Source organism: Rhinopithecus roxellana, chromosome 11 (genome assembly GCF_007565055.1).
Source record: "Rhinopithecus roxellana isolate Shanxi Qingling chromosome 11, ASM756505v1, whole genome shotgun sequence".
In the NCBI taxonomy this organism is placed as follows: Eukaryota; Metazoa; Chordata; class Mammalia; order Primates; family Cercopithecidae; genus Rhinopithecus; species Rhinopithecus roxellana.
This window is the reverse complement of record NC_044559.1, coordinates 136,953,708-136,980,104: the sequence shown is the minus strand read 5'-3', so window position 1 is coordinate 136,980,104 and position 26,397 is coordinate 136,953,708. Positions and strand designations below refer to the sequence as shown.

At 44.3% G+C, this 26,397-nt stretch overlaps 1 protein-coding gene and 1 pseudogene across 3 annotated transcripts in view; both read left to right on the top strand.

Moving 5' to 3' along the window:
- Nucleotides 1-16,107, top strand: part of STOX1 (storkhead box 1) — a 72,530-nt gene extending 56,423 nt beyond the window's left edge. The window contains exons 2-5 of one of the 3 annotated variants that reach the window (XM_030941537.1): nucleotides 4,686-4,838; nucleotides 7,214-7,413; nucleotides 15,302-15,338; nucleotides 15,644-15,777. In XM_030941537.1, coding sequence (XP_030797397.1) covers nucleotides 4,686-4,838; nucleotides 7,214-7,413; nucleotides 15,302-15,304 — 356 coding nt within the window. In that variant the 3' untranslated portion in view covers nucleotides 15,305-15,338; nucleotides 15,644-15,777. Of the gene's footprint in view, nucleotides 1-4,685; nucleotides 4,839-7,213; nucleotides 9,570-15,301; nucleotides 15,339-15,643 lie in introns of all 3 variants that reach the window. The other 2 variants (XM_010377875.2, XM_010377874.2) reach the window with 2 other exon arrangements.
- Nucleotides 12,739-12,851, top strand: LOC115900630 (annotated as a pseudogene).
- Nucleotides 16,108-26,397: the final 10,290 nt, after the last annotated feature.

Here is a 26,397-nt window from a genome sequence, read left to right as displayed (position 1 = left end):
TGGCCTTAGAAACAAGATAGGAGGATAAGAAAAGGCCAGAAAAAACCTCTTGCTTCTGAGTTTTCATTATGGAGTATTACTTTCTGAGTTCCAACGTGCAGTGGGGATGGGTAATCAATTCAAGATCACAGGAAAAGATGTTTTTAGGGAGGTAAGGAAGAGAGATGTAAAAGCTTAAAGCCACTTATTTTAACTAAGCGCATACAGTTATATCAAAGAAGCATAAAAGTATTTAAAATTGTACTTTAATTTCACATTTTGTCTAGTTAAGTGGGGAGATGAAAGCGAAGGAAGTAAAACTCAGATGAGGAAGGAAAAAAGAAAGAAAAAGAGGGAGTGAGGATAGATGCTTGTTACCCTCAGTTCAGAAGTTGAGTTTCAAGGAGGATTTTGAGTTTTAGGTAAATTAATTCCCTGCTTGGACAGATTTTCAGGGCATCATCTATCGCCACTCTTTGAAATGCTAGTTAATTGATTAGCCATTCATCCTCGTTTTTCAGAGTGGTATAGGCCTCTGAGAATCACCCAATGAGATAGCCACAGCCACACCTAGAGGAGATCCTTCCCAGGCTGCAGAAGCAGACAGCAATTCTACCTTGTGATATGACCTTCCAAGGCCAGATAGAGAAGCTTAAGTAAACAAGGGAACAATGGAAAATATAACAGCAAATTGCTTATGATTTCCTTGTTGAAGTCCTTTATCTTCATGCAGATACAATAAGAATACAATATCAGCCACTTACCAGCTCTGGGCTTCAACCCTTCACACCTGGCCAGTCCATTACCTTCCTTCCCCACTCAACAACCAGTACAATGTATTGCTTTCTCTACTGTCACTGGGAGAGTTTAACCACAGAGCATAATCAAGTTTTCTTAATTCTTTAGCTTCCTTCTGGCTATACTTGACTCCCCATTCAGCCCCAGGATCATGTTTGTTAAATGGTTAGCTACTTTAACATTGCTGTCATTAACACCCTAACCCTCTACCAATCCAAAGAGTAGTAGTGAGACCTGCAGTGTGAATATCACTGGGAGGTTGTTAGACGTGCAGGATCGGGGCTCTGAATCAGAATCTGCACATTAGCAAGATCTCCTGGTGATCCTCATATGCACATTAAAGTTTTAGAGGCATGGGCTGGCCTCCCCCAGCTGTCACCCTTTTCCATTACAAAATGACACCCCGCTGCCAAAAACTATGCATAAATCACCTGGAGACTCAGGGCTCCTTCACAATCTTCTTACTCATTTGTTATTTCCTAGTACTTTGAGAATAGCTCCTCCTCAAACCCCCTTTCCACCCACCATCCTCTCATTCCCATTTTTCCCTCCTCTCATTTCTGTTTTCTTTCTTTCTTTCTTTTTTTTTGAGACCGAGTCTGGCTCTGTCACCCAGGCTGGAGTGCTGTGGCCGGATCTCAGCTCACTGCAAGCTCAGCCTCCCGGGTTCACGCCATTCTCCTGTCTCAGCCTCCCGGGTAGCTGGGACTACAGGCGCCACCACGTCGCCCGGCTAGTTTTTTGTAGTTTTTAGTAGAGACGGGGTTTCACCGTGTTGGCCAGGATGGTCTCGATCTCCTGACCTCGTGATCTGCCCGTCTCGGCCTCCCAAAGTGCTGGGATTACAGGCTTGAGCCACCGCGCCCGGCTGTTTTCTTTCTAACTTGACAGAAGTCCGATGACTTTGCTGTGCTAATATTTTTTTTCCTTTTCTGCCTCAATATATTTCTGGTCTTCTGCCACCCTCTATTATTTTCTCAAGTCTCAGATAGAGTAGCACCTTCCTCATTTGTAAGCTAGCCTCTCTACCTATGCCCTTGATACACTTTCCTTTTCCCCTTCTTTGGGTTCTTGCTATCTTACTGATCTCCCTTCTCCCAGAATAATGTCCACTATCTCCACTAACCCCTTCCTTTTTGCATCCAAAGGGACACAGATCTTATTTTAAGAAAACCACAGCATACACACATCCAGTCATATTCACTGGATCCTACTCCTTTCTGGTTTATGATCTATTTCTCCTTATTAGCCATCAGATTTCGCATACAAATGGTCTAGAGCAGCGGTTCCAACTGGGATGACTTAGCCATCGAGAGGACATTTGGAAGTGTCTGGAGATATTTTTGGTTGCTGCAACTGTGGGAAATGCTACTGGCATCTAGTGGGTAGAGGCCATAATGCTATTAAATATCCTACAATGCACAGGGCAGCCTCCCACCGCAAAATTATCTGGCTAGGGTGGCAACCTATCCCAGTTTGCCGGTAACTTTCCAGGCTATAGGCTTATAGCACTGAATGTCCTGTGTTCCAGGAAACACCTCAGTCCTGGGCCTACTGGGACCATTGGTCATCCTATATATATCTCACCCCAAATGTCAAAAGTGTCAAAGTTGAGAAATGCTGCTCTACAAGGAACACCCATTAACTTTACATTTTTCTCACCAACTTCCTTTCCTTCAATTGGAACTTTAATTTCTGTCTTCTTTTCTACTGAACTAGTTTTTTTCTTTCTTTTTCTGTTTCTTTTGTTTGTTTGTTTGTTTTTTTTACTGTTTGTTTGTTTTGTTTTCCTAGAGACAGGGTCTCACTCTCACCTAGGCAGGAGTGCAATGGTGTAGTCATAGCTCATTTCAGTCTCTTAACTCCTGGGCTCAAGTAATCCCCTCACCTTAACGCCCTAGCAGCTAGGACAGGTACACCACCATCCTGGCTAATTTAAAAAATTTTTATCTTTGTAGAGATTGGATCTTGCTATGTTGCTCAGACTGATCTCAAATTCCTGGCCTCAAGTGATCTCTCTAAAGTGTTGGGATTACAAGTGTAAGCCACTGTGGCCAGGCTGAAATTGTTTTCTTAAAAGTCACCAGTGGCACCTTCCAATCAAGAAATCCAATGGCTTTTCTCCTTCCTCAACCCTTTGGATTTCCTTCTAAGCATTTGATACTGTTGACCACTATTTATTTTGAAGCCCTTTTTTCTTATACTCTTGGTATATGCCAAGAGGTATGTGCTCTTTTGTGGGTTCCTAATTCCTACTGTGTTTTTGTTTGTTTGTTTGTTTGTTTTGAGATGGAGTCTCACTCTGTCACCTAGGCTGGAGTGCAGTGGTGCCATCTCGGCTCACTGCAACCCCTGCCTCCTGGGTTTAAGTGATTCTCCTGCCTCAGCCTCCTGAGTAGCTGGGATTACAGGCGCCCACCATCACGCCCGGCTAATTTTTATATTTTTAGTAGAGACGGGGTTTCACCATGTTGGCCAGACTGGTCTTGAACTCCTGACCTTGGGTGATCCACCCACCTCAGCCTCCCAAAGTGCTGGGGTTATAGGCCTGGTCCCTACTGTGTCTTAAATGTAGATTGTTTCTTAGGTGTTTCTTGGTGCTTTTCTTTATTCTCCTGTTAAATAATGTATTCCACTGTAGCTTCAGATCTCATCTCTGTTAGTTGATTCCTAAATCTCTTTCCTGAGTCTTAGTCTTTCATTTCCAATTGATTGAGGGGTTTCCATGAATGTCCAGCAGAATCCAGTACTCGACCTGAGTAATGGCAGGATCATCCCAATCAGGAAAATGTGGAATGGTGAAAATACTGGATCATGAGTCAGAAGGCCTATTTCTGTCACTTTACTTGCTTTTAGACTTGGGACCATTACTTGAGTTTTCTATAACTTTATATATTTTATTTATTTATTTTTTTGAGACGGAGTCTCACTCTGTCGCCCAGGCTAGAGTGCAATGGCACGATCTCTGCTCACTGCAAGCTCCGCCTCCTGGGTTCATGCCATTCTTCTGCCTCAGCCTCCCGAGTGGATGAGACTACAGGTGCCTGCCACCACGCCCGGCTAATTTTTTGTATTTTTAGGAGAGACGGGGGTCTCACCGTGTTAGCCAGGATGGTCTCGATCCCCTGACCTCGTGATCCACCCGCCTCGGCCTCCCAAAGTGCTGGAATTACAGGCTTGAGCCACTGCGCCCGGCCGAACTTTATATATTTTAAGCGAAGAAATAATCCTGTGTCTGCCTAAAGATAGCTAATATGAAAAAATATTTTGAAAGATGGTAAACTACTGGTATATAAGTATTACGTGACCTCCTGAATTCTGATAATACTTTGAGTCTTTCTAATGGAATCTTGCCATCTCTTACTTGTAGAGACAGTTAATATACATTTCTTCTTTTTTTTTTTTTTTTTTTTTGAGACGGAGTCTGGCTCTGTCGCCCAGGCTGGAGTGCAGTGGCTGGATCTCAGCTCACTGCACTCTCTGCCTCCCGGGTTTACGCCATTCTCCTGCCTCAGCCTCCCGAGTAGCTGGGACTACAGGCGCCCGCCACCTCGCCCGGCTAGTTTTTTGTATTTTTTAGTAGAGACGGGGTTTCACCGTGTTAGCCAGGATGGTCTCGATCTCCTGACCTCGTGATCCGCCCGTCTCGACCTCCCAAAGTGCTGGGATTACAGGCTTGAGCCACCGCGCCCGGCCAATATACATTTCTTAAAAGTAGAGACCATGAAGTAAATATTTTTTTTGCATAGTTTCTATCATTGTACATGTCACGTTAACAGATTCTGAGTGAAGACTGATGAAAGAATTGCAATTCCATCTATTAGTCTTTATTTTTATTTCACTAATTCCAAATATTTTATACTGTATCAAATTTATCACCCCGCCCTTTTTTTAAATCTCCAATTTAGGTGATGTCTTTCCAGTGCAAATGAATCCAATAACTCAATCTCAGTTTGTACCTTTGGGTGAAGTTCTTTGCTGTGCTATATCTGATATGAATACAGCTCAGATTGGTGTAACACAGGAATCACTTTTGGAGCATTTGATGAAACATTACCCAGGTAGAGTAATAGGTTTTTCTATATTTGTACTTCACTTTATGTATTTGGTTTCTATTTATAATTAGTCTTTTTTTTTTTTTTTTTTTGAGACGGAGTCTTGCTCTGCCGCCCAGGCTGGAGTGCAGTGGCCGGCTCTCAGCTCACTGCAAGCTCCACCTCCCGGGTTGACGCCATTCTCCTGTCTTAGCCTCCCGAGTAGCTGGGACTACAGGCGCCCGCCTCGTCGCCCGGCTGGTTTTTTGTATTTTTTAGTAGAGACGGGGTTTCACCGTATTAGCCAGGATGGTCTCGATCTCCTGACCTCGTGATCCGCCCGTCTCGGCCTCCCAAAGTGCTGGGATTACAGGCTTGAGCCACCGCGCCCGGCCTATAATTAGTCTTAAACACATCTAAGTAAACTGGGTGATATCCTTTTTTTCCTCTCTTCTGTAGAACTTTATATCAAAACCCTGCCATAAGAAGTTCTGCATCAACAAATTTAATAAGGGTATTTCTTTTACTTTTCAGATAAACTTTTCCAAAAATAAATGCTTATGGCAATAAATAAATAAATCACGCTCTGTGGAAAAGAGTGCAAAATGAGAAAGAAAAGTTTATTTCCATCTCCCAATTTTTCATTCTCACTTCCCAGAAATAACTGCTATTATCATTTCTTATATGATAATATATGTATGATAATATAGCAAATTTTTCATAGCATAAATTGGATCTTTTTTTAGACAGAGTCTTGCTCTGTCACCCAGGCTGGAGTGCAGTGGCACGATCTCGGCTCACTGCAACCTCCGCCTCCCTGGGTTCAAGTGATTCTCCTGCCTCAGCCTCCTCAGTAGCTGCAACTACAGGCGCCCGCCACCATGCACGGCTAATTTTTGTATTTTTAATAGAGACGGGGTTTCACCATGTTGGTTAGGCAGTTCTCAACCCCCTGACCTCATGATCCACCTGCCTCAGCCTCCCAAAGTGTTGGGTTTACAGGCATGAGCCACCGTGCCTGGCATAAATTGGATCATTCTATACATTCCCTCAACATGTTTCCCTTATTAACTTAAAAACGTATCTTGGAGATCTTTCCATACTAACATATATTGACATGTCTCATTCTTTATTTATTTATTTTGAGATAAGGCCTCACTCTGTTGCCCAGGTTGGAGTGCAGAGGCACCTTCTTAGATCACTGCAGCCTCAAACTCGTGGGTTGAAGCAATCCACCTGCCTCAGCCTGCCAAGTAGCTGGGACCACAGGTGTGCGCCACTCATTCTTTTATTTATTTTCTTCCTTTTCAAGAATAGCATCCGGGCCAGGTGTGGTGGCTCACACCTGTAATCCCAGCACTTTGGGAGGCCGAGGTGGGAGGATCACAAGGTCAAGAGATTGAGAGCATCCTGGCCAATATGGTGAAACCCTAACTCTACTAAAAACTAAAAAAAAAAAAAAAAAAAAAAAAAAAGAATTAGGCACAGTGGCAGGTGCCTGTAATCCTAGCTACTAAATAAAAGAATGCTTTCATCAGTCACAGTTTAAATTTATAATGGGTTTTTATTTGAGTTAATTCAGATTTTTTTTTTTTTGTCTATTTACTCATTAACCTACCCATATGACTTTGTGTGGGCTAAATTATTTTCCTGTTATTTTAATTTTTATTTTTGAGACAGGGTCTCATTCTGTTGCCCAGGTTGGAGTGCAATGGTGCGATTACGGCTCATTGCAACCTCTGCCTCCAAGAGCTCAAGCAATCTTCCCACCTCAGCCTCCAAGGCATCTGGTACTACAGACACCCACCACCATGCCCTGCTAATTTTTGTATTTCTAGTAGAGACATGATTTCACCATGTTGCCCAGCCTGGTCTTGAACTCCTGAGTTCAAGCGATCTGCCTGCCTCAGCCTCCCAAAGTGCTGGGATTATAGGCGTGAGCCACCATGCCCGGCCTATTCCTATTATTTAAGTTATAAATATTATACTTCTTTGGCTTTTTTTTTTTTTTTTTTGAGACAGGGTCTTGGTTTGTTGCCCATGCTGGAGTACAGTGGCACAATCATAGCTCATTGCAGCCTTGAACTCCTGGGCTCAAATGATCCTTCCATATCTGGCTAATGTTTAACAATTTTTTTGTAGAGATGAAGTCTTCCTATGTTGCCCAGCCTGGTCTTGAACTCCTGGGCTCAAGAGATCCTCCTGCCTCGGCCTCCCAAAGCTCTGGGATTATAGGCATGAGCCATCACACCCATCCCTGGCATTTTAATCACATGTATTAATCGTGTTACAATCACCTCTGGGTTTATCAAGCCAATGTTTAGTCATTTCAGAGTTACTGATTTCACTCATTAAAATTTTTCTTATTCAAAATCTGTCTGTAAAATGTTTGTCTGTTTTAGGCATTGCAATTCCATCTGAAGATATTCTCTATACCACTCTGGGAACGCTGATTAAAGAAAGGAAGATTTATCACACTGGAGAAGGATACTTCATAGTTACTCCTCAGACTTACTTCATTACAAATACAACCACCCAGGAAAATAAGAGAGTGCTGCCATCAGAAGAAAGTCGCCTGATGACAGCTTCCATGACATATCTGGTGAGCATGGAGAGCTGTGCAGAGTCAGCCCAAGAGACTGCCCCCATATCCCACTGTCAGTCTTGCCAGTGTTTCCGGGACATGCACACTCAGAATGTTCAGGAACCACCAGTTGTTACACAAGTGACTAGCAAGAGTCACAGAGGTCTTGGGGAATCTGTACCTTGGGTACAGAATGGGGCAGTTTCAGTGTCTGCGGAGCACCACATTTGTGAGAGCACCAAACCTTTACCATACACAAGAGATAAAGAAAAAGGCAAGAAGTTTGGTTTTAGTGTCTTATGGCGCAGCATATCTAGAAAGGAGAAGCCCAAAACAGAACACAGCAGTTTCTCTGCTCAATTCCCACCTGAAGAATGGCCTGTCCGAGATGAAGATGACTTGGACAATATCCCTCGAGATGTTGAACATGAGATAATCAAACGAATTAACCCCATTTTGACTGTTGACAATTTAATCAAACACACTGTCCTAATGCAAAAATATGAAGAACAAAAAAAATATAATAGCCAGGGCACTTCCACTGACGTGCTGACAATCGGGCATAAATATCCTTCAAAAGAAGGGGTTAAGAAGAGGCAGGGTCTGTCTGCAAAACCTCGAGGGCAGGGCCATTCTCGCAGGGATAGACACAAAGCCAGGCATCTGGGAAGTGAGCTTCAGCCAGGAAGCATTAGACTGGAGAAACACCCCAAGCTTCCTGCTACACAGCCTATCCCCAGAATTAAAAGCCCAAATGAAATGGTAGGTCAGAAACCACTTGGTGAGATTACAACAGTGCTAGGTTCTCATTTGATTTACAAAAAGCGAATCAGTAATCCTTTCCAGGGTTTGTCTCACCGAGGAAGCACAATATCCAAAGGGCGCAAAATTCAGAAGACTAGTGATCTGAAACCCAGCCAGACTGGACCAAAGGAAAAGCCTTTCCAAAGGCCTAGGTCCTTGGATTCCTCAAGAACCTTTGATGGTGAAGCCAAAGAGCCATACGCTGAACAACCTAATGATAAAATGGAAGCAGAATCCATTTACATAAATGACCCTACTGTCAAATCCATCAATGATGACTTCAGAGGTCACCTTTTCAATCACCCTCAACATAGCATGTTACAAAATGACAGTAAATGCTGTCCCTTTTTGGATACCATGTTGAGATATGATATGTATGGTGGAGAAAATGAGGTAGTTCCTGAAGTCTTGAGGAAAAGTCATTCCCACTTTGACAAATTAGGGGAGACCAAAGAGACTCTGCATAGCCTGCCATCACGAGGTGCCTCCTTTTCAGACCGAACACCCTCTGCTTGTAGATTAGTGGATAACACAATACACCAGTTTCAAAATCTTGGCCTTTTGGATTACCCAGTTGGCGTGAACACTTTAAGACAACCTGAAAGACAAGACAGAGACTCAGAAGAAGTATTGAGAAAAGGATTTGTCCAGGATGCAGAGACTATGAGCCTAGAAAATGAACGGCTTTCTAATAATGACCAGGCCTTGTATCAGAATGAAGTGGAAGATGATGATGGTGCCTGTAGTTCATTATATCTAGAGGAGGATGACATTTCTGAGAATGATGACTTATGTCAAATGCTGCCTGGCCACATTCAGTATTCCTTCACAGGTGGAAGCCAGGGAAATCATTTAGGAAAACAAAAAATAATTGAGAGATCTCTGACCAAGTACCACAGCACAATGGAGAGGGTTGAGCCTCAGGTGCTTAAAAGAAACGAATGCTGCAAACCCACTGGGCTGCATGCTACCCCAGGTGAAAGCCAAAAACCTAACCTTTCTGCTGAAAGTTGTGGCCTAAATTCAGGGGCCCGGTTTGGTTTTAACTACGAAGAAGAACCCAGTGTTGCTAAATGTGTACAGGCCTCAGCACCTGCTGATGAAAGAATCTTTGATTACTGTAGTGCAAGAAAAGCCAGTTTCGAAGCTGAAGTCATACAAGACTCTATTGGTGACACAGGAAAGAAGCCAGCTAGCTGGAGTCAGAGTCCTCAGAATCAGGAAATGAGAAAACATTTCCCACAAAAGTTCCAACTTTTCAACACTTCACATATGCCAGTGTTGACTCAGGATATCCAATATGAACACAGTCACTTGGAAGGGACAGAAAATCACAGCATGGCAGGAGATAGTGGAATAGATTCTCCACGGTAAGTCCACACGAAAGTGTCTGGTTTAGGCCGGGTGCGGTGGCTCATGCCTGTAATCCTAACACTTTGGGAGGCCAAGGTGGGCAGATCACGAGGTCAAGAGATCGAGACCAGCCGGGCGCGGTGGCTCAAGCCTGTAATCCCAGCACTTTGGGAGGCCGAGACGGGCGGATCACAAGGTCAGGAGATCGAGACCATCCTGGCTAATATGGTGAAACCCCGTCTCTACTAAAGAATACAAAAAACTAGCCGGGCGACGAGGCGGGCGCCTGTAGTCCCAGCTACTTGGGAGGCGGAGGCAGGAGAATGGCGTGAACCTGGGAGGCGGAGCTTGCAGTGAGCTGAGATCCGGCCACCGCAGCACTCCAGCCTGGGTGACAGAGCCAGACTCCGTCTCAAAAAAAAAAAAAAAAAAAGAGATCGAGACCATCCTGGCCAACATGGTGAAACCCCATCTCTACTAAAAATACAACCAGGTGTGGTGGCGGGCTCCTGTAATCCCAGCTACTCAGGAGGCTGAGGCAGGAGAATCACCTGAACCCAGGAGGTGGAGGTTGTAGTGAGCCGAGATCGTACCACTGCATTCCAGCCTGGCGACGGAGCAAGACTCTGTCTCAAAAAAAAAAAAAAAAAAGTGTCTGATTAGCCACTGTTCTACAGGAATTATGAAAGTCAAGGGCATTTTGAGTTATCTAGTCAGAGACTACTGAATATCACACTTTTATAATGATACAATTCTGCCAGCTTTTATACCTTTACTGAATAAATTGTATACAGTTACAATGAAATCTCTTATATAGTAGGATACAGTTTATTTATAATGTGAACCAAATTTGACTGTCCCCACTACTCATAAATCTTCAATTATTTCTAAAAATAGAAATTTCTATAAGTCAAGCACTTTCTGAACTGAGGGTTGGAAGTTTTCACTTCTATTCCTGGCTCTACACAGGTTGAGAAAAGGATGTGGCTACTATTCTCTAATATTTTCTTTTCTTTTCTTTTTTTTTTTTTTTGAGACGGAGTTTTGTTCTTGTTCTTGTCACCCAGGCTGGAGTGCAATGGCGTGATCTCAGCTCACCATAACCTCCACCTCCTGGATTCAAGCGATTCTCCTGCCTAATTCTCCCGAGTATCTGGGATTACAGGCATGTGTCACCACACCCAGCTAATTCTGTATTTTTAGTATAGATGAGGTTTCTCCATGTTGGTCAGGCTGGTCTTGAACTCCCGACCTCAGGTGATCCACCCACCTTGGCCTCCCAAAGTGCTGGGATTACAGGCGTGAGCCACCGCCAGCCTAATGTTTTCTTTCTTTCCTTCTTTCTTCCTTTCTTCCTTCCTTCCTTCCTTCCTTTTTCTTTCTCCCTTCCTTCCTTCCTTCCTTCCTTCCTTCCTTCCTTCCTTCCTTCCTTCCTTCCTTCCTTCCTTTTCTTTCTTCCTTTCTTTCTTTCTTTCTTTCTTTTCTTCCTTTCTTCCTTTCTTCCTTTCTTTTTTTTTTTTTTGAGACAAAGTTTTGCTCTGTCATCCAGGCTGGAGTGCAGTGGTGCAATCTCTGCTCACTGAAGCCTCCTCCTCCCAGGGTCAAGCAGTTCTCCCACTTTAGCCTCCCAGGCATCTGGGATCACAGCCATGCACCACCATGCCCAACTAATTTTTGTATTTTTTAGTAGAGATGGGGTTTTGCCATGTTGGCCAGGCTGGTCTTGAACTCCTGACCTCAAGTGATCCACCCTCCTCAGCCTCCCAAAGTGTTGCAATTACAGGCCTGAGCCGCCATGCCCAGCCTCCACTAATATTTTCCATGCCAATTTGTTTAAACGTTGTTTGGATTATAAAAGTAGTATAGCCATGATAGAACACTTAAGAAGTACTGAAAAGCATTTTTTTCTTTTAAAATAGCTAACAATCTTACTGGGTAAAAAATATTTTTTAAGACACCTATACTTATTCTAACACACACACACATATTTTTTTTGAGATGGAGTTTTGCTCTTGTTGCCCAGGCTGGAGTGCAATGGTGTGGTTTCAGCTCACTGCAACTTCCTCCTCCCAGGTTCAAGCAATTTTCTTGCCTCAGTCTCCCAAGTAGCTGGGATTACAGGTGCCCGCCACCGTGCGTAATTTTTATATTTTCAGTAGAGACAGGGTTCCACCATGTTGACCAGGCTGGTCTCGAACTCCTGACCTCAGGTGATCTGCCCGCCTTGGCCTCCCAAAGTGCTGGGATTACAGGCATGAGCCACTGTGCCTGGCCTAACATCTAGATATTTTTTAAAAATCATTTTATATTTGGTGTATTTCTCTATAACACTTCAGTCCAAATGTATAGATCTATAGATTTTTGTCTACTGGGCTTGTACTGAGTTAGTATTTTGCATGTTGCTTTTTAAAATTAATAGTCTATCATATCATGAACATTTTCCCTATGTTATTTAATAGTTTCTCAAAGGTCATTCTAAAATTTGGTTCATATCTTTGCCAGTATTTTTTTTTTTTTTTTTTTGCTTTGAGACAGTGATTCACTCTGTCGCCCAGGGTGGAGTGCAGTGGTATAGTCACAGCTCACTGCAGCTTCAACCTCCCTGGGCTCGAGTGATCCTCCTACTTAAGTCTCCTGAATACCTGAAACTACAGGCACATGCCACCATGCCCAGCTAATTTTTTTTTTTTTTTTTTTTTTTTTTTTTTTGAAGAGATGGGGTTTCTCCTTGTTGCTCAGGCTGGTTGGTCTCAAACTCCTGGGCTCAAGTGATCCATCTGCTTCGGCCTCCCAAAGGGCTGGGATTACAGGTGTAAGCCACTGAGCCTGGCTGGCCCTGCACTTTTTTCTATGCATTTGTAAGTTGCTCTGTTGTTGTTTTTTCTTTGAGACAGGGTTGCACTCTGTCACCCAGCTGGACTGCAATGACACAATCATAGCTCACTGCAGCCTAGACCTCCTGGGCTCAAGCCATCCCCCAACCTCAGCCTCTGGAGTAGCTTGGACTATAGGCGCATGCTCCCATGCCCAGCTAATTTTTTGTAGAGATGAGGTTTCACAGTGTTAGCCAGTCTGGTCTCAAACTCCTGGGCTCAAGGGATTCTCCTACTTCAGTCTCCCAAAATGCTGGGATTACAGGCATGACCCACCACACCGGCCATCAGGCTAATTAAAAAAGCTTTTTTGATCGCTTCTCGGCCTTTTGGCTAAGATCAAGTGTAAAAAAGTTTTTTTGTAGAGACAATATATTGCTATGTTGCCCAGGCTGGCCTCAAACTCCTGGATTCAACGATCCTCTTGCCTTGGCCTCCCAGTTTTGGGATTGCAGGCGTGAGCCACTGTACCAGGGCTTAATAAAAGTATTTTTAACAACAAATCATACAGAGCCATGGCTTTCTTTTTTCATGTAACTTATGTACATCCTGTTATTGATAAATGTAGCTTAAGCTTGGTGTTTGTTTGTTTTCTGAGATGTAGTTTGCTCTGTCACCCAGGCTGGAGTGCAGTGGCGCGATCTCAGCTGACTGCAACCTCTGCCTCCTGGGTTCAAACAATTCTCATGCCTCAGTCTCCCAAATCGCTGGGATTACAGACGTGTACCCCCAGGCCCAGCTAATTTTTGTGTTTTTATTAGAGATAGGATTTCACCATGTTGTCCAGGCTGTTCTCGAACTCCTGACCTCAGGTGATCCACTCGTCTCAGCCTCCAGAGTGCTGGGATTACAAGCATGAGCCACTGCACCTGGTCTCAAGCCTTTTTCTTCTTGCCTCAGCCTCTTGAGTAGCTGGGACTACAGGCGTGTGCCACCATGCCCAGCTATTTTGTCTGTGTGGTTTTTTTTTTTTTTAGCAGAGATGAGGTTTCACCATGTTGGCCAGGCTGGTCTCAAACTCCTGGCCTCAAGTGATCCGCTCACCTTGGCCTCCCTGGTCTCAAGTGATCCAGCCACCTTGGCTGGGATTACAGGCACACACCACCAGGCCCAGCTAATTTTTGTGTTTTTATTAGAGACAGGATTTCACCATGTTGTCCAGGCTGGTCTCGAACTCCTGACCTCAGGTGATCCACTCGTCTCAGCCTCCAGAGTGCTGGGATTATAGGCATGAGCCACTGCACCTAGCCTCAAGCCTTTTTTTTCTTGCCTTAGCCTCCTGAGTAGCTGGGACTACAGGCATGAGCCACCACGCCCAGCTATTTTGTGTGTGTGTGTGTGTGTGGTTTTTTTTTGTTTTTTTTGTTTTTTTTGTTTTTTTTTTTTAGCAGAGATGAGGTTTTACCTTGTTGGCCAGGCTGGTCACGAACTCCTGGCCTCAAGTGATCCGCCCACCTTGGCCTCCCTGGCCGCAAGTGATCCACCCACCTTGGCTGGGATTACAGGCGTGAGCCACAAGCTTGTTCTTTTTAATGGCTGTTTAGCATTCTGTTACGTGGCTCTCTCTCCATAGATAGATAGATAGATAGATAGATAGATAGATAGATAGATAGATAGATAGACTATTATTTTCCTTTCTTTTTTCTTTTTTTAGAGACAAGATCTCACACTGGTGCCCAGGATAGAGTACACTGGTTCAATCAGGGCTCTCTATAGCCTTGACCTCCTGGTCTCAAGCAAATCAGCCTCCTGTGTAGCTGGGACCACAGGCATGCACCACCACACCCAGCTGCTGCTGCTGCTGCTTATTTTATACGAATGAGGTCTCACTATGTTGTCCAGGCTGGTCTCAAACTCCTGGGCTCAAGCAATTCTCCTATCTTGGCCTCTTAAAGTGCTAGGGTTATAGGCATGAGCCACTATGCCCAGCCTGTTTTCCTTTCTTTGACATTTAGATCATTCCCAATTTTTTGTTATTAATAAATCAACCTGCAGTGAGTTATTTTTACATAAAAATGTTTGTGGGCATTTCTGAGTTTTTTCTTAGGATATGTTCCTAGAAATCTTTTTTTTTTTTTTTTTTTTTTTTTTTGAGACGGAGTCTCGCTCTGTCACCCAGGCTGGAGTGCTGTGGCCGGATCTCAGCTCACTGCAAGCTCCGCCTCCCGGGTTCACGCCATTCTCCTGCCTCAGCCTCCCCGGTAGCTGGGACTACAGGCGCCGCCACCTCGCCCGGCTAGTTTTTTATAGTTTTTAGTAGAGACGGGGTTTCACCGTGTTAGCCAGGATGTTCTCGATCTCCTGACCTCGTGATCCGCCCGTCTCGGCCTCCCAAAGTGCTGGGATTACAGGCTTGAGCCACCGCGCCCGGCCGAAATCTATATTTTAAAAACATTACTTCTTTATTGGGGGTACAAGACCTTTTCTTTTTTTCTTTTCTTTTTTTTTTTTTGAGACAGAGTCTTGCTCTGTTGCCCAGGCTAGAGTGTAGTGGGTGTGATCTTGGCTCAGTGCAACTTCTGCATCATGGGTCCAAGAGATTCTAATGCCTCAGTCTCACAAGTAGCTGAGATTACAGGTGTGCACTACCATGCCTAGCTAATTTTTGTATTTTTAGTAGAGACAGCGTTTCACCATGTCGGCCAGGCTAGTCTCAAACTCCTGGCCTCAAGTGATCCGCCTGCTTTGGCCTCCTGAAGTGCTGGGATTACAGGCATGAGCCACTGCACCCACCCTACCAAACAGTATTGTGTTAGCTGAAGCAAGACATATGTGTTAGATAATGGACTGATATAGCTTATACCTCCCAGAAAAGAACGTTGTCTATTAAAAATATAATAATTTGCTTTTTTCTTCCATACGATTTCTCATAAAAGTGACAAATTTCACAGGAAGATATTGGCCACTTCAGAGGTATGTAAGTTTTTCAGGGAACTTACTGTTTCTGACTAGAATATACTTGATACTGGATCTGAGAACAGACGTTGTTCAGAAAATATAAACTTCTTGGAAGGCAGCTGTCAAATAATTGAGGTGCTATTGTGAAGCCTTTAAAATGTAAACAGCACTTTGGATTTTGAAAAGTTAACTTATCTGATAAGTGTACCTTCGTATTAGTAAATGTACTACTTCAAAGTATCAAATGAAAGTATAATGCCTTGGTTAGAAATTCAAGTTCCCTTTGAAGCCAATAATTCTGTTATTTTTAATATCTTTAGGACACAGAGTCTGGGATCTAATAATTCAGTCACTTTGAATGGACTAAAAAGAAGACAGAATTTTCTGCAAAACGTTGAAGGCACAAAGAACAGTCAACCACTCACATCCAATTCCTTACTACCGCTAACTCCAGTCATAAATGTTTAATTTTCTTTTGGAAACCTATTTTTTTCTTTGTAAAAAGGTACAGCATTACTACATAATCTTTCAATCATATAAGAATTGAGTATATAATTGTCTAAAGGCAAGCATATCTATGCTATTAACCACATTACATATTTTGTTCTAATTACTGGCTTTTTTTCCTTTTTTGGTATCTTAAGGCTTTTGGAAGCTTATTTTACTATCCATTTATTGGGAGTATATAGATTATTTTCAATTAAAAAGTGGAATTATTGATCCCCTTCCAATTGTAATTAACTTGAAATTTTAGACATTCTCAAATATATAGAATGTTAATTTACTTCCTGTAGTGAGTGTTTTTTTTTTAACCTACACTAATATTGAGTTCTAAGTTAAGTGGATCTCACCAGATTTCAACACAAAATCAGAAAACAGTGTGTGTTGAAGCAGTGTCTGTTGCAAGAAAACAGTGTCTGCTGCAAGGCAGCAGTATTTGTTGCTGCTTCTATGCAACCCTAACTCTTTATTATTACCAAGAAAGAATTTACATAAATGTGTTGGCTACTCTGCAACAAGAATTCCTTTAATCATTGCTGCCCAGGGTCTTCTCTTTGACCAGCTTGGACATGAACAAATTGTTCCCAATGTGACTGACATTGTCAAAAATTCCTGTGGCAAGAGGCATCTGACTGTACTACTATTCCTCTGGTTCCTCCCTACATTTCAGGACTTCTTTTTGAGACGGAGTCTTGCTTTGTTGCCCAGGCTGGAATGCAGTGACACAATCTCGGCTCACTGCAACCTCTGCCTCCCAGGTTCAAGTGATTCTCCTGCCTCAGCCTCCCCAGTAGCTGGGACTAGAGGCGCATGCCACCACGCCCAGCTAATTTTTTGTATTTTTAGTAGAGACAGGTTTCACCATGTTAGCCAGGATAGCCTCGATCTCCTGACCTCGTGATCCACCCGCCTCAGCCTCTTAAAGTGTTGGGATTACAGGCATGAGCCAACGCACCTGGCGCAGGCCTTCCTTATAGATGGCAGTGAGAAGTCAGATTGTGGAGATAGAAGGGAAGCAGAATGGTTACCGAATGGCTTGGGAGTAAAAGGGAAGTTCTGAATGAGAGGTTTAGAGAACGGTGGAAGGAGTCTGGTAGACATTTAGCAATTCATCTGCATTTTGGTCCATTTCCACTCATGGTAAGACCTAGAATTTTCTCTGTTAAGCCTTTTCAGACCAAGTAGTGGAATGGTCAGTTCTTGGGTTTGGGGAACATGAAGCAATCAAGACTGGTTTCAGCATGTCGAGAAGGTGATGGTGCTGATTTATGGTGGAGGGAATGTTTTTTCTTTTTTTTCTTCTCTTTCTTTTTTTTTTTTTTTTTTTTTTTTGAGATAGAATCTTGCACTGTCACCAGGGCTGCAGTGCAATGGCATAATCTCAGTTTAATGCAACCTCCTCCTCCCAGGTTCAAGCAGTTCTCTTGCCTCAGCCTCCTGAGTAGCTGGGATTACAGGTGTACACCACCACACCCAGCTAATTTTTTGTATTTTTAGTAGAGATGGGGTTTCACTATGTTGGCCAGGCTAGTTTCGAACTCCTGACCTCGTGATTCGCCTGCCTCGGCTTCCAAGGTGCTGGAATTACAGGCGTGAATGATTGAATAATTGGAGAGTGTCTCTTTCTGACTCTCACCATAGTGACAACAATGAAGTCCAGAGAGATGCCCAGCACTGGAGAACTTTGTGCAGTCCCTGTGGAAGAGCAAATGACATTCACTGCTCTCTTTTGCAGTGGTCAGACCACTCACTCTTGACTACTAGTTTTCAGTGGACCCCAATTGACTGACATACCATTGCATTCTGACAAGATGGTCACAACGACAGTGTAAACCCTGCTGCAAGTACCAAGAGAGGTGGGTAATCTGGAATAGAAAAGACTTGTAGGGGAAGTAGAGGTGAGAGTATTGTTCTAGGGGGCCTTACAGCATGGAATCAGCACCAGTGAATGGAGGTTAAGAGAAGTATTTTAACAATGAAAAAAAATTTTTTTTGAGACAGGGTCTCTGTCACTTAGGCTGGAGTACAGTGGTGTAATCACAGCACACTGCAGCCTCGACCTCTTGGACTCAAGTGATCCTTCCACTTTATCCCCCGAGTAGCTGGGACTATAGGCGTAAGCCACCAGGCTTGTCTAATTTTATTATTTGTAGAGACAGGATCTCACTATGTTGGCCAGGCTGTTCTTGAACTCCTGTCCTCAAGCAATCCTCCCACCTGGGCCTCCCAAAGTGCTGGAATTACAGGTGTGAGCCACTGTGCCTGGCAGAATTTTCTCTTTTTTTTTGAGACGGAGTCTCGCTGTGTCACCCAGGCTGGAGTGCTGTGGCCGGATCTCAGCTCACTGCAAGCTCCACCTCCCAGGTTCACGCCATTCTCCTGTCTCAGCCTCCCGGGTGGCTGGGACTACAGGCGCCGCCACGTCACCCGGCTAGTGTTTTGTAGTTTTTTTTTTTTTTTTTTTTTAGTAGAGACGGGGTTTCACCGTGTTAGCCAGGATGGTCTCGATCTCCTGACCTCGTGATCCGCCCGTCTCGGCCTCCCAAAGTGCTGGGATTACAGGCTTGAGCCACCGCGCCCGGCCCTGGCAGAATTTTCTATTAGACAAAGCTGTCTGAAGATGAAGTAGGCAGCTTTGGAAAAGAATGAATTTCCCATTGTTTAGGGCATTTGAGCAGAAGCTTGGTGATCCCTTTACTGATATGTTGCAGAGCAATTTCCAGAATTTAGTTTAACTGGCTGGCTGAACTATATGATTTTGAAGAATTCTTCCAACTGTAAGGTTTTTTACTTGTTTTTTTGGGAGATGGGGTTTTGCCATGTTGCACAACTAATGAAGTCCATCTAATTTTGCCACTGGATGCATTATGACACTCTGCCTGTTTTTTTTTTTTTTTGAGACGGAGTCTCGCTCTGTCGCCCAGGCTGGAGTGCAGTGGCGCGATCTCGGCTCGCTGCAAGCTCCGCCTCCCGGGTTTACACCATTCTCCTGTCTCAGCCTCCCGAGTAGCTGGGACTACAGGCGCCCGCCACCTCGCCCGGCTAGTTTATTGTATTTTTTAGTAGAGATGGGGTTTCACCATGTAGACCAGGATGGTCTCGATTTCCTGACCTCGTGATCCACCCGTCTCGGCCTCCCAAAGTGCTGGGATTACAAGCTTGAGCCACCGCGCCCGGGGACACTCTGCCTGTTTTAAATGTATTAAATGAATCAAGCTCGTTATGAAACCAGTAAAATTTTCTCCTACGAAACTTATGATATAACACAGACATTAAAGATGGGAATATGTGCTATTAAATTGTTTGGGAGATTATTCTCTAAAATAGGTGACCTGCATTTTTCTCCCCAGTGATAACTGCTTTTTGTGGCAACTTTATTGATTTATCTTTCCTAATGCAGTCTATTCTGTAACAAGAAAACGGTTTTCTTGAGACAGCTTAATGATCTGAGCTTAGGAGTCAGACACAAGTTCGAATTCCAATTCCAAATCCTTCGTAGCTGTGTGATGGAGCAAGTCACCAGATTGCTCTGAATTGGTTTTCTCGTCTGTAAAAGGGAGATAGTGATGATGTCTCCCTTAAGGGATTGTCGTGAGGCTTGGGGATGATCTATCAAAAGTGCCCAATATAGGCTTAAGCAACCCCACTGCGGGCACGGCTGTGGAATGGCTTCAGGTCTTAAAAAAAAAGTGCCCAATGCAGGATGTACCTAATATTATTATACATACATATGCATGTATTTTAATATATTTTATAGTAACAAAACTTGCTTCATAGGTAAATACATGACCCACTATACAGGTCCCCTATTTTTGTCAGGTTGTCTGGAATTCCTCCATTACAGATTTAGTCCTTTGGGAACGTTGTAGGATGTATCTGCCATCAAAATCCGGGTATGCCACGGGGAGGTATTATGCCTTTAACTAACAGGTTTTCAGTTGATAGCTTATAAGTAGGAATAAAATATGCAAAATATGGGCTTATTGTAGACATTCATACAACATTCATCCCCTCTCATCTGAGATTTCAGACTCCTAGGAATCCCTGGCATAGCTAGGTTTTTTGCAAAGTATTTTCTTTTTTATTTATTTATTTATTTTTTGAGACGGAGTCTCGCTCTGTCACCCAGGCTGGAGTGCTGTGGCCAGATCTCAGCTCACTGCAAGCTCCGCCTCCTGGGTTCACGCCATTCTCCTGCCTCAGCCTCCCGGGTAGCTGGGACTACAGGCGCTGCTACGTCGCCCGGCTAGTTTTTTGTAGTTTTTAGTAGAGACGGGTTTCACCATGTTAGCCAGGATGGTCTCGATCTCCTGACCTCGTGATCCGCCCGTCTCGGCCTCCCAAAGTGCTGGGATTACAGGCTTGAGCCACCACGCCTGGCCTGCAAAGTATTTTCATTATTTCAAAAATCCTAATAGAAATTGTACTCATTTCCTTTGCCTTACTCTAACTCCTTGCTAGCTAAAAGATCGTTTCTCTACAAACAGTTGAAATTACACCAGCTCAGTAATGCCACACTATCCCATGTTGGTGTGGCAGTTAAACTGCATTTGTACCTTATTCATAGATTAGAATAATGACTGTGGATCAATTATCCCTAAATGTAATTTATCAGACAAAATGTTACAAAATTTCAAATCTTCCTTTATTTTTTTTTTTATTTTTTTTTGACACAGAGTCCCTCTGTGTTGCCCAGGCTGGAGTGCAATGGCATGATCTCAGCTCACTGCAACCTCCGGTTCAAGTGATTCTCTTGGCCTCAGCCTCCCGAGTAGCTGGGACTACAGGTGCGTGCCACCATGCCCAGCTAATTTTTGTATTTTTAGTAGAGACGTGGTTTCACTATGTTGGCCAGGGTGGTCTTGAACTCCTGCCCGTCCTCAGATGATCTGCCTGCTTCAGCCTCCCAAAGTGCTGCGAATACAGGTGTGAGCCACCATACTTGGCCCAAATCTTTTTTATTGTTTCCTTTTTTTTTAATTTTTATTTATTTATTTATTTATTTGAGATGAAGTCTCACTCTGTCACCCCTGTCCTCAGGTGATCCGCCCACCTTGGCCTCCCAAAGTGCTGGGATTATAGGGGTTAGCCACCACGCCTGGCCCCAGGTCTTTTTTCGTGTAGCAGTGCTCGTGTGCAGGTGCGCGCGCGCACACACACACCCTAAACCAAAATGTCAAGTCTATGAGGAAGAGCAATGGAAAGAGCCTGTAGAAGGGAAAAAATTGGGAACCATGGTATTTTGAGAACCTATCTACAGCTAGTAAGGCTTTTTGGGTGTTGGGAAAACAAGCTATTGCTTAACGGATGGGGAAGAGAGACACGAATGTCATGAAACAAGAATGGGGGCATCAAAGACAAATTCATGATTACTTTGCTGGTGTGTTACAGGACTTTCTCCCCTTTGAAACCTTAGCAACATTTTTTCCTCTTTAGCACAAGCAGCTTCCAAACATTACTTGGATAATGGTGCCCTCTTCTGGGAATACCGATATGACTCTGAAACCCTCTGTCCTACTAGTTGGTTCAAAACATCCAGAAAGTAATTGACTACAGAAATAATGAGACTAAAGGTTAAGCACTTAAAAAATCATTTAAAAGTCTGAATTTAGGAGCTAGATACATGGATAAATACACATATGATAATGTGCTCAAAGATGTCTCTTTTCTAATGCTTTCAAAACCTCAAGCTAATGTAAGCACCTCTGTACCTCAGTTCCATGGTGCTGTTATATCAGCGGATCCAATTTCCTGTGCTACCAGCATTACTCTCCTCACTTTACTATAAGATTTTAGAACTGACTTGGTTGAGGTCCCATGGCAATGGGAAAAATACCCTCCTGCTTCCCTCCTGTTCTCTTTGCCTTTACTTTCTGTCTGCTTTTCCATACTCAACACTTATTTTGTGACCCCAATGTGTCTTTTTTTTTTTTTTTTTGAGACGGAGTCTTGCTCTGTCGCCCGGGCTGGAGTGCAGTGGCCGGATCTCAGCTCACTGCAAGCTCCGCCTCCCGGGTTTACGCCATTCTCCTGCCTCAGCCTCCCGAGTAGCTGGGACTACAGGCGCCCGCCACCTCGCCCGGCTAGTTTTTTGTATTTTTAGTAGAGACCGGGTTTCACCGTGTTAGCCAGGATGGTCTCGATCTCCTGACCTCGTGATCCGCCCGTCTCGGCTTCCCAAAGTGCTGGGATTACAGGCTTGAGCCACCACGCCTGGCCCCCAATATGTCTTTTTTTTTTTTTTTTTGAGACGGAGTCTCGCTCTGTCGCCCAGGCTGGAGTGCAGTGGCCGGATCTCTGCTCACTGCAAGCTCCGCCTCCCGGGTTCACGCCATTCTCCTGCCTCAGCCTCCCGAGTAGCTGGGACTACAGGCGCCCGCCACCTCGCCCGTCTAGTTTTTTTGTATTTTTTAGTAGAGACGGGGTTTCACCGTGTTCGCCAGGATGGTCTCGATCTCCTGACCTCATGATCCGCCCGTCTCGGCCTCCCAAAGTGCTGGGATTACAGGCTTGAGCCACCGCGCCCGGCCCAATGTGTCTTAAATCAGTTTTTAACTGCCCCTTAAACTATTTCCATGTCACAGCATTTAAAAATGATGGTTCATGACAAAGCTGCTTGGGATAAAGTAAAAGATTCAATTCCTCTTGTCACATAAGATTGACGTGCAGATGCAAAATGGTTATTTGATGACTTTTACATTCAACTCTCTAACTACAGAGTAAAACTAATCTAGCCCTGTAGTTCTAAAACGATTAGAGAGAGGCAAGTTTGGAAATAGTCATCTTTTATATATATATATATATATATATATATATATAGTTTTGGGTTTTTTTTGAGACGGAATTTCTTGTTGCCCAGGCTGGAGTGCAATGGCTTGATCTCGGCTAGCCGCAATCTCCACCTCCAAGGTTCAAGCGAGCCTCCAGAGTAGCTGGGATTACAGGCATGTGCCACCATGCCTGGCTAATTTCCTATTTTTAGTAGAGACGGGGTTTCGCCATGTTGGTCAGGCTAGTCTTGGAACTCCTGACCTCAGGTGATCTGCCTGCCCTCGCCTCCCAAAGTGCTGGGATTACAGGCGTGAGCCACCGGGCCGGCCCTTTTCTTTTTATATCTTAATGGTCAGTTTAAACAAGCTGAGGCAAAGGGCAAGGGAAATCTTTATAGGACCTTGTAACAGTAGTAGCAATTGAAGCACCCAACTCTTAAGTGTTGTAAAAGAAAGTATATTAGTACTCTGGTAAGATGTTTGGAAAATAAAGATGTTCTAATTGATTTGTTTTTCTAAGACTACCAGAGCGAGCACAAAAGAACCAGCGGGTAGGCAAGGGTAGGAGCAAAACTGCAAATTTATTTATTTATTTATATTTATTTATTTTTTTTTTGAGGCAGAGTCTTGCTCTGTCGCCCAGGCTGGAGTGCAGTGGCCAGATCTCAGCTCACTGCAAGCTCCGCCTCCCGGGTTTACGCCATTCTCCGGCCTCAGCCTCCCGAGTAGCTGGGACTGCAGGCGCCCGCCATCTCACCCGGCTAGTTTTTTGTATTTTTTAGTAGAGACGGGGTTTCACCGTGTTAGCCAGGATGGTCTCGATCTCCTGACCTCGTGATCCGCCCATCTCGGCCTCCCAAAGTGCTGGGATTACAGGCGTGAGCCACCGCGCCCGGCCTGCAAATTTATTTTTGGTCACCTAGCTTCAGGGAAGAAGGTGGGTAGGGAGAGGTCCGCCTCCGGCAAAGGAGGCCAAGAGAGTCGCCCTGTGGAGCTCTCGGACGGAGTTCCTAATGCAGTCCCGAAAGGAGTGGGGGGCTGGGAAGTCCGTGCGGGAGGCTCACCAGGAGCAGCTTTTCTAGGAGTGGGAGGGCAATAGGTGGGGCACGGGCATGTCGGGGGGCGTTCTGCAGGTGCGACCAGGTAAATCTTGGTCTCTTCGGATTGACGTCACCTGGCGCATGCCCGGTTGGTCTGCACCTTCCCGGGCGCCGGCTGCATTTTCGCGCGCTCGGGAAAAGTTGGTGATGAAGAACCCGGAAGTGCGCCATCTTGCGTCCGTTCGTCCAAACCTTGAGCAATGATAGAAGGCCCTTCGTTGCACTCTGTCTTTCCAATGTGGCTTTTATGCTTCCTTGGCAATTTGCTCAGTTTATTCTTTTTACACAGATAGCATCATTATTTCCCATGTATGTTGTGGGATACATTAAACCAAGCAAATTTCGGAAGATCATTTATGTGAACACGATTTCAGTTATCCTTAGTTTCATTTTGATGTTTGGAAATTTAATGTACTTATCTTCTTATTATTCTTCATCTTTGTTAATGACGTGGGCAATAATTCTAAAGAGAAATAAAATTAAAAAACTGGGAGTATCTGAACTCAACTTGTGGCTAATTCAAGGTAGTCCCTGGTGGTCTAGTGGTTAGGATTCGGCTATTAAGCGAAAAGTTGGTGATGAAGAACCTGGAAGTGTGCCATCTTGCCTCCATTTGTCCAAACACTAATAAGATTGTATCTTGAATTGTTGTGCATTTTAATTATTCATGCACAGTATGCCTCCCCCAACCCCAAATCTCATCAGACACAATCTCTTGAGATTTACAGAGGGAGCAAATATGAAGAAAACAAAGTTCTCCATTCCTGTATCCCATTCCCACGTTTTCTAGTTGATTGAGGCAAAATGATATCCCCAGAGAACACATGTGTAATGTGGTACATATTGTTTTCAGCTAAGCCACTCCTTGGTCAAATTACTGACACATCAGTTTATACTTGCCCTTTCCACCTGACACAGACAGCAGCCAGAGATTTGGTTCAGTGAATTTAGGGCTTAGAAAGGCAGTTTGCAGTGCTGCAAGTCACAGAAGGTCATTCTGAAACACTTGTATACTTGTTAATCACTTGAATAGGGAGATTTGAACAATCTACTCCTTTCTTTTTTCAGGCCTGCTCCTAGGACCTCTGACATACAAATGAATGCCAGCGTGCTCAGGAGCTCAACTTTTACTTCATCTGTTATTAACCTTCAACCACAGGACAGTAACATCTGTTCCTTTTATCCCAATTTTACATGCGACATTCTTAGCCATATTTACAGTGTTTTTTTTTTTTTTTTTTTTCTTTGAGGCAGAGTTTCACTCTTGTTGCCCAGGGTGGAGTACAGTGGCATCTTCCCGGCTCACAGAAACCTCCGCCTCCCAGATTCAAGCGATTTTCCTGCCTCAGCCTCCTGAGTAGCTGGGATTACAGGCATGCGCCACCACGCCCAGCTAATTTTGTATTTTTAGTAGAGACGGGGTTTCTCCATGTTGGTCAGGCTGGTCTCGAACTCCTGACCCCAGTTAATCCACCCACCTCGGCCTCCCAAAGTGCTAGGATTACAGGCGTGAGCCACGGTGCCCGGCCTACACTGTGTTTTTATGCACATCATTATACCCTGTTGTAGGGCTATAAAGATCCTACTGTGGTAGAATTGGCAATAGGTTGAGGGATTAGGACAAAAGGATGTAGAAAACCGCAGATCTAGAGATGCATAGCTATTCTCATAACCTAGGAAGAGAGGTACGTTTCTCCGTCATCAATAGCTGAACACTCCTTCTGCTTGTAAGTATTGAATCCACAAAGTTACTATATGCAAACATATAGCCCTTGCCTTCAGGCCAAGCCGTAGTTACGCAGAAGGCTTGAAAAAATCACAGATTTAATATTTGTGGTTCCAGCTGTTCGGGACCAATTCCCAGACTCCACGACATGTAACCATTTCTAATTTTGCTAGGACACAGTTTGATGCTTAGGTTTTAAGGCTGGTGTGCCAGACGTTATCAAGTGGTTTGTGAGAGTAGCCCTATGTCTCCACTGGGTAGAGTAGCTGGGTCGCAAGGATCATGAAGAGATGAAGAAATGACTGTGAAAAGCCAACTAGCTAGCCTCGGTGATAGTAAGCAAAAGTATACAAACACACTAAGGAAGTTACCCTTTGTATTGTCAAAGGTTTCAGTTTTGTGTAAGGTTGTGATTCACGCGGAGTTAATCCCCATCACTAAAACCCTTTTTGATTCGCTGCAAATAGATAATCTGTGGAAGACATTTTGGCTTTTCTCGCTAGCAGAAAATGTGAGGCTTCTTCAGGTTTTTCCTGTTCATTGTTTCATGGGAGCATCTTCCCCAAAACATTGCAAAACTCAAAAGTTTTCAGATTGATGTGGCAGAGAAAGCACTGATCTCGGCTTCAGGAGCTAAATTTTCTAGTCCTGACTGTGCCACTAACAGACTGTGGGACTTCAGACAAATACATTCCTTTCTCGGGTTTCCTCTTATGTCAAACGGACAGCGAGAAAAGGATCACGATGAACCAGGGACCAACTTCACGATTAAAACCTAAGACTTCAGGGACGGACATCTGTCCGTTCCCGGCTACACCTCCGGCCCACCTGGCCCACCGCAAACTGCGCGAGGCCCCTCTCCACCGTCGCCAGGCCCGCAGCCTCGCGCTAAGCCGTTGGTCGTTAACATCTTCCCCGCAATAGGCGGGGCGGAGGGCTTCAGCTTCCGGGGACAAATAGCGAGGCGGCGCGTGGCG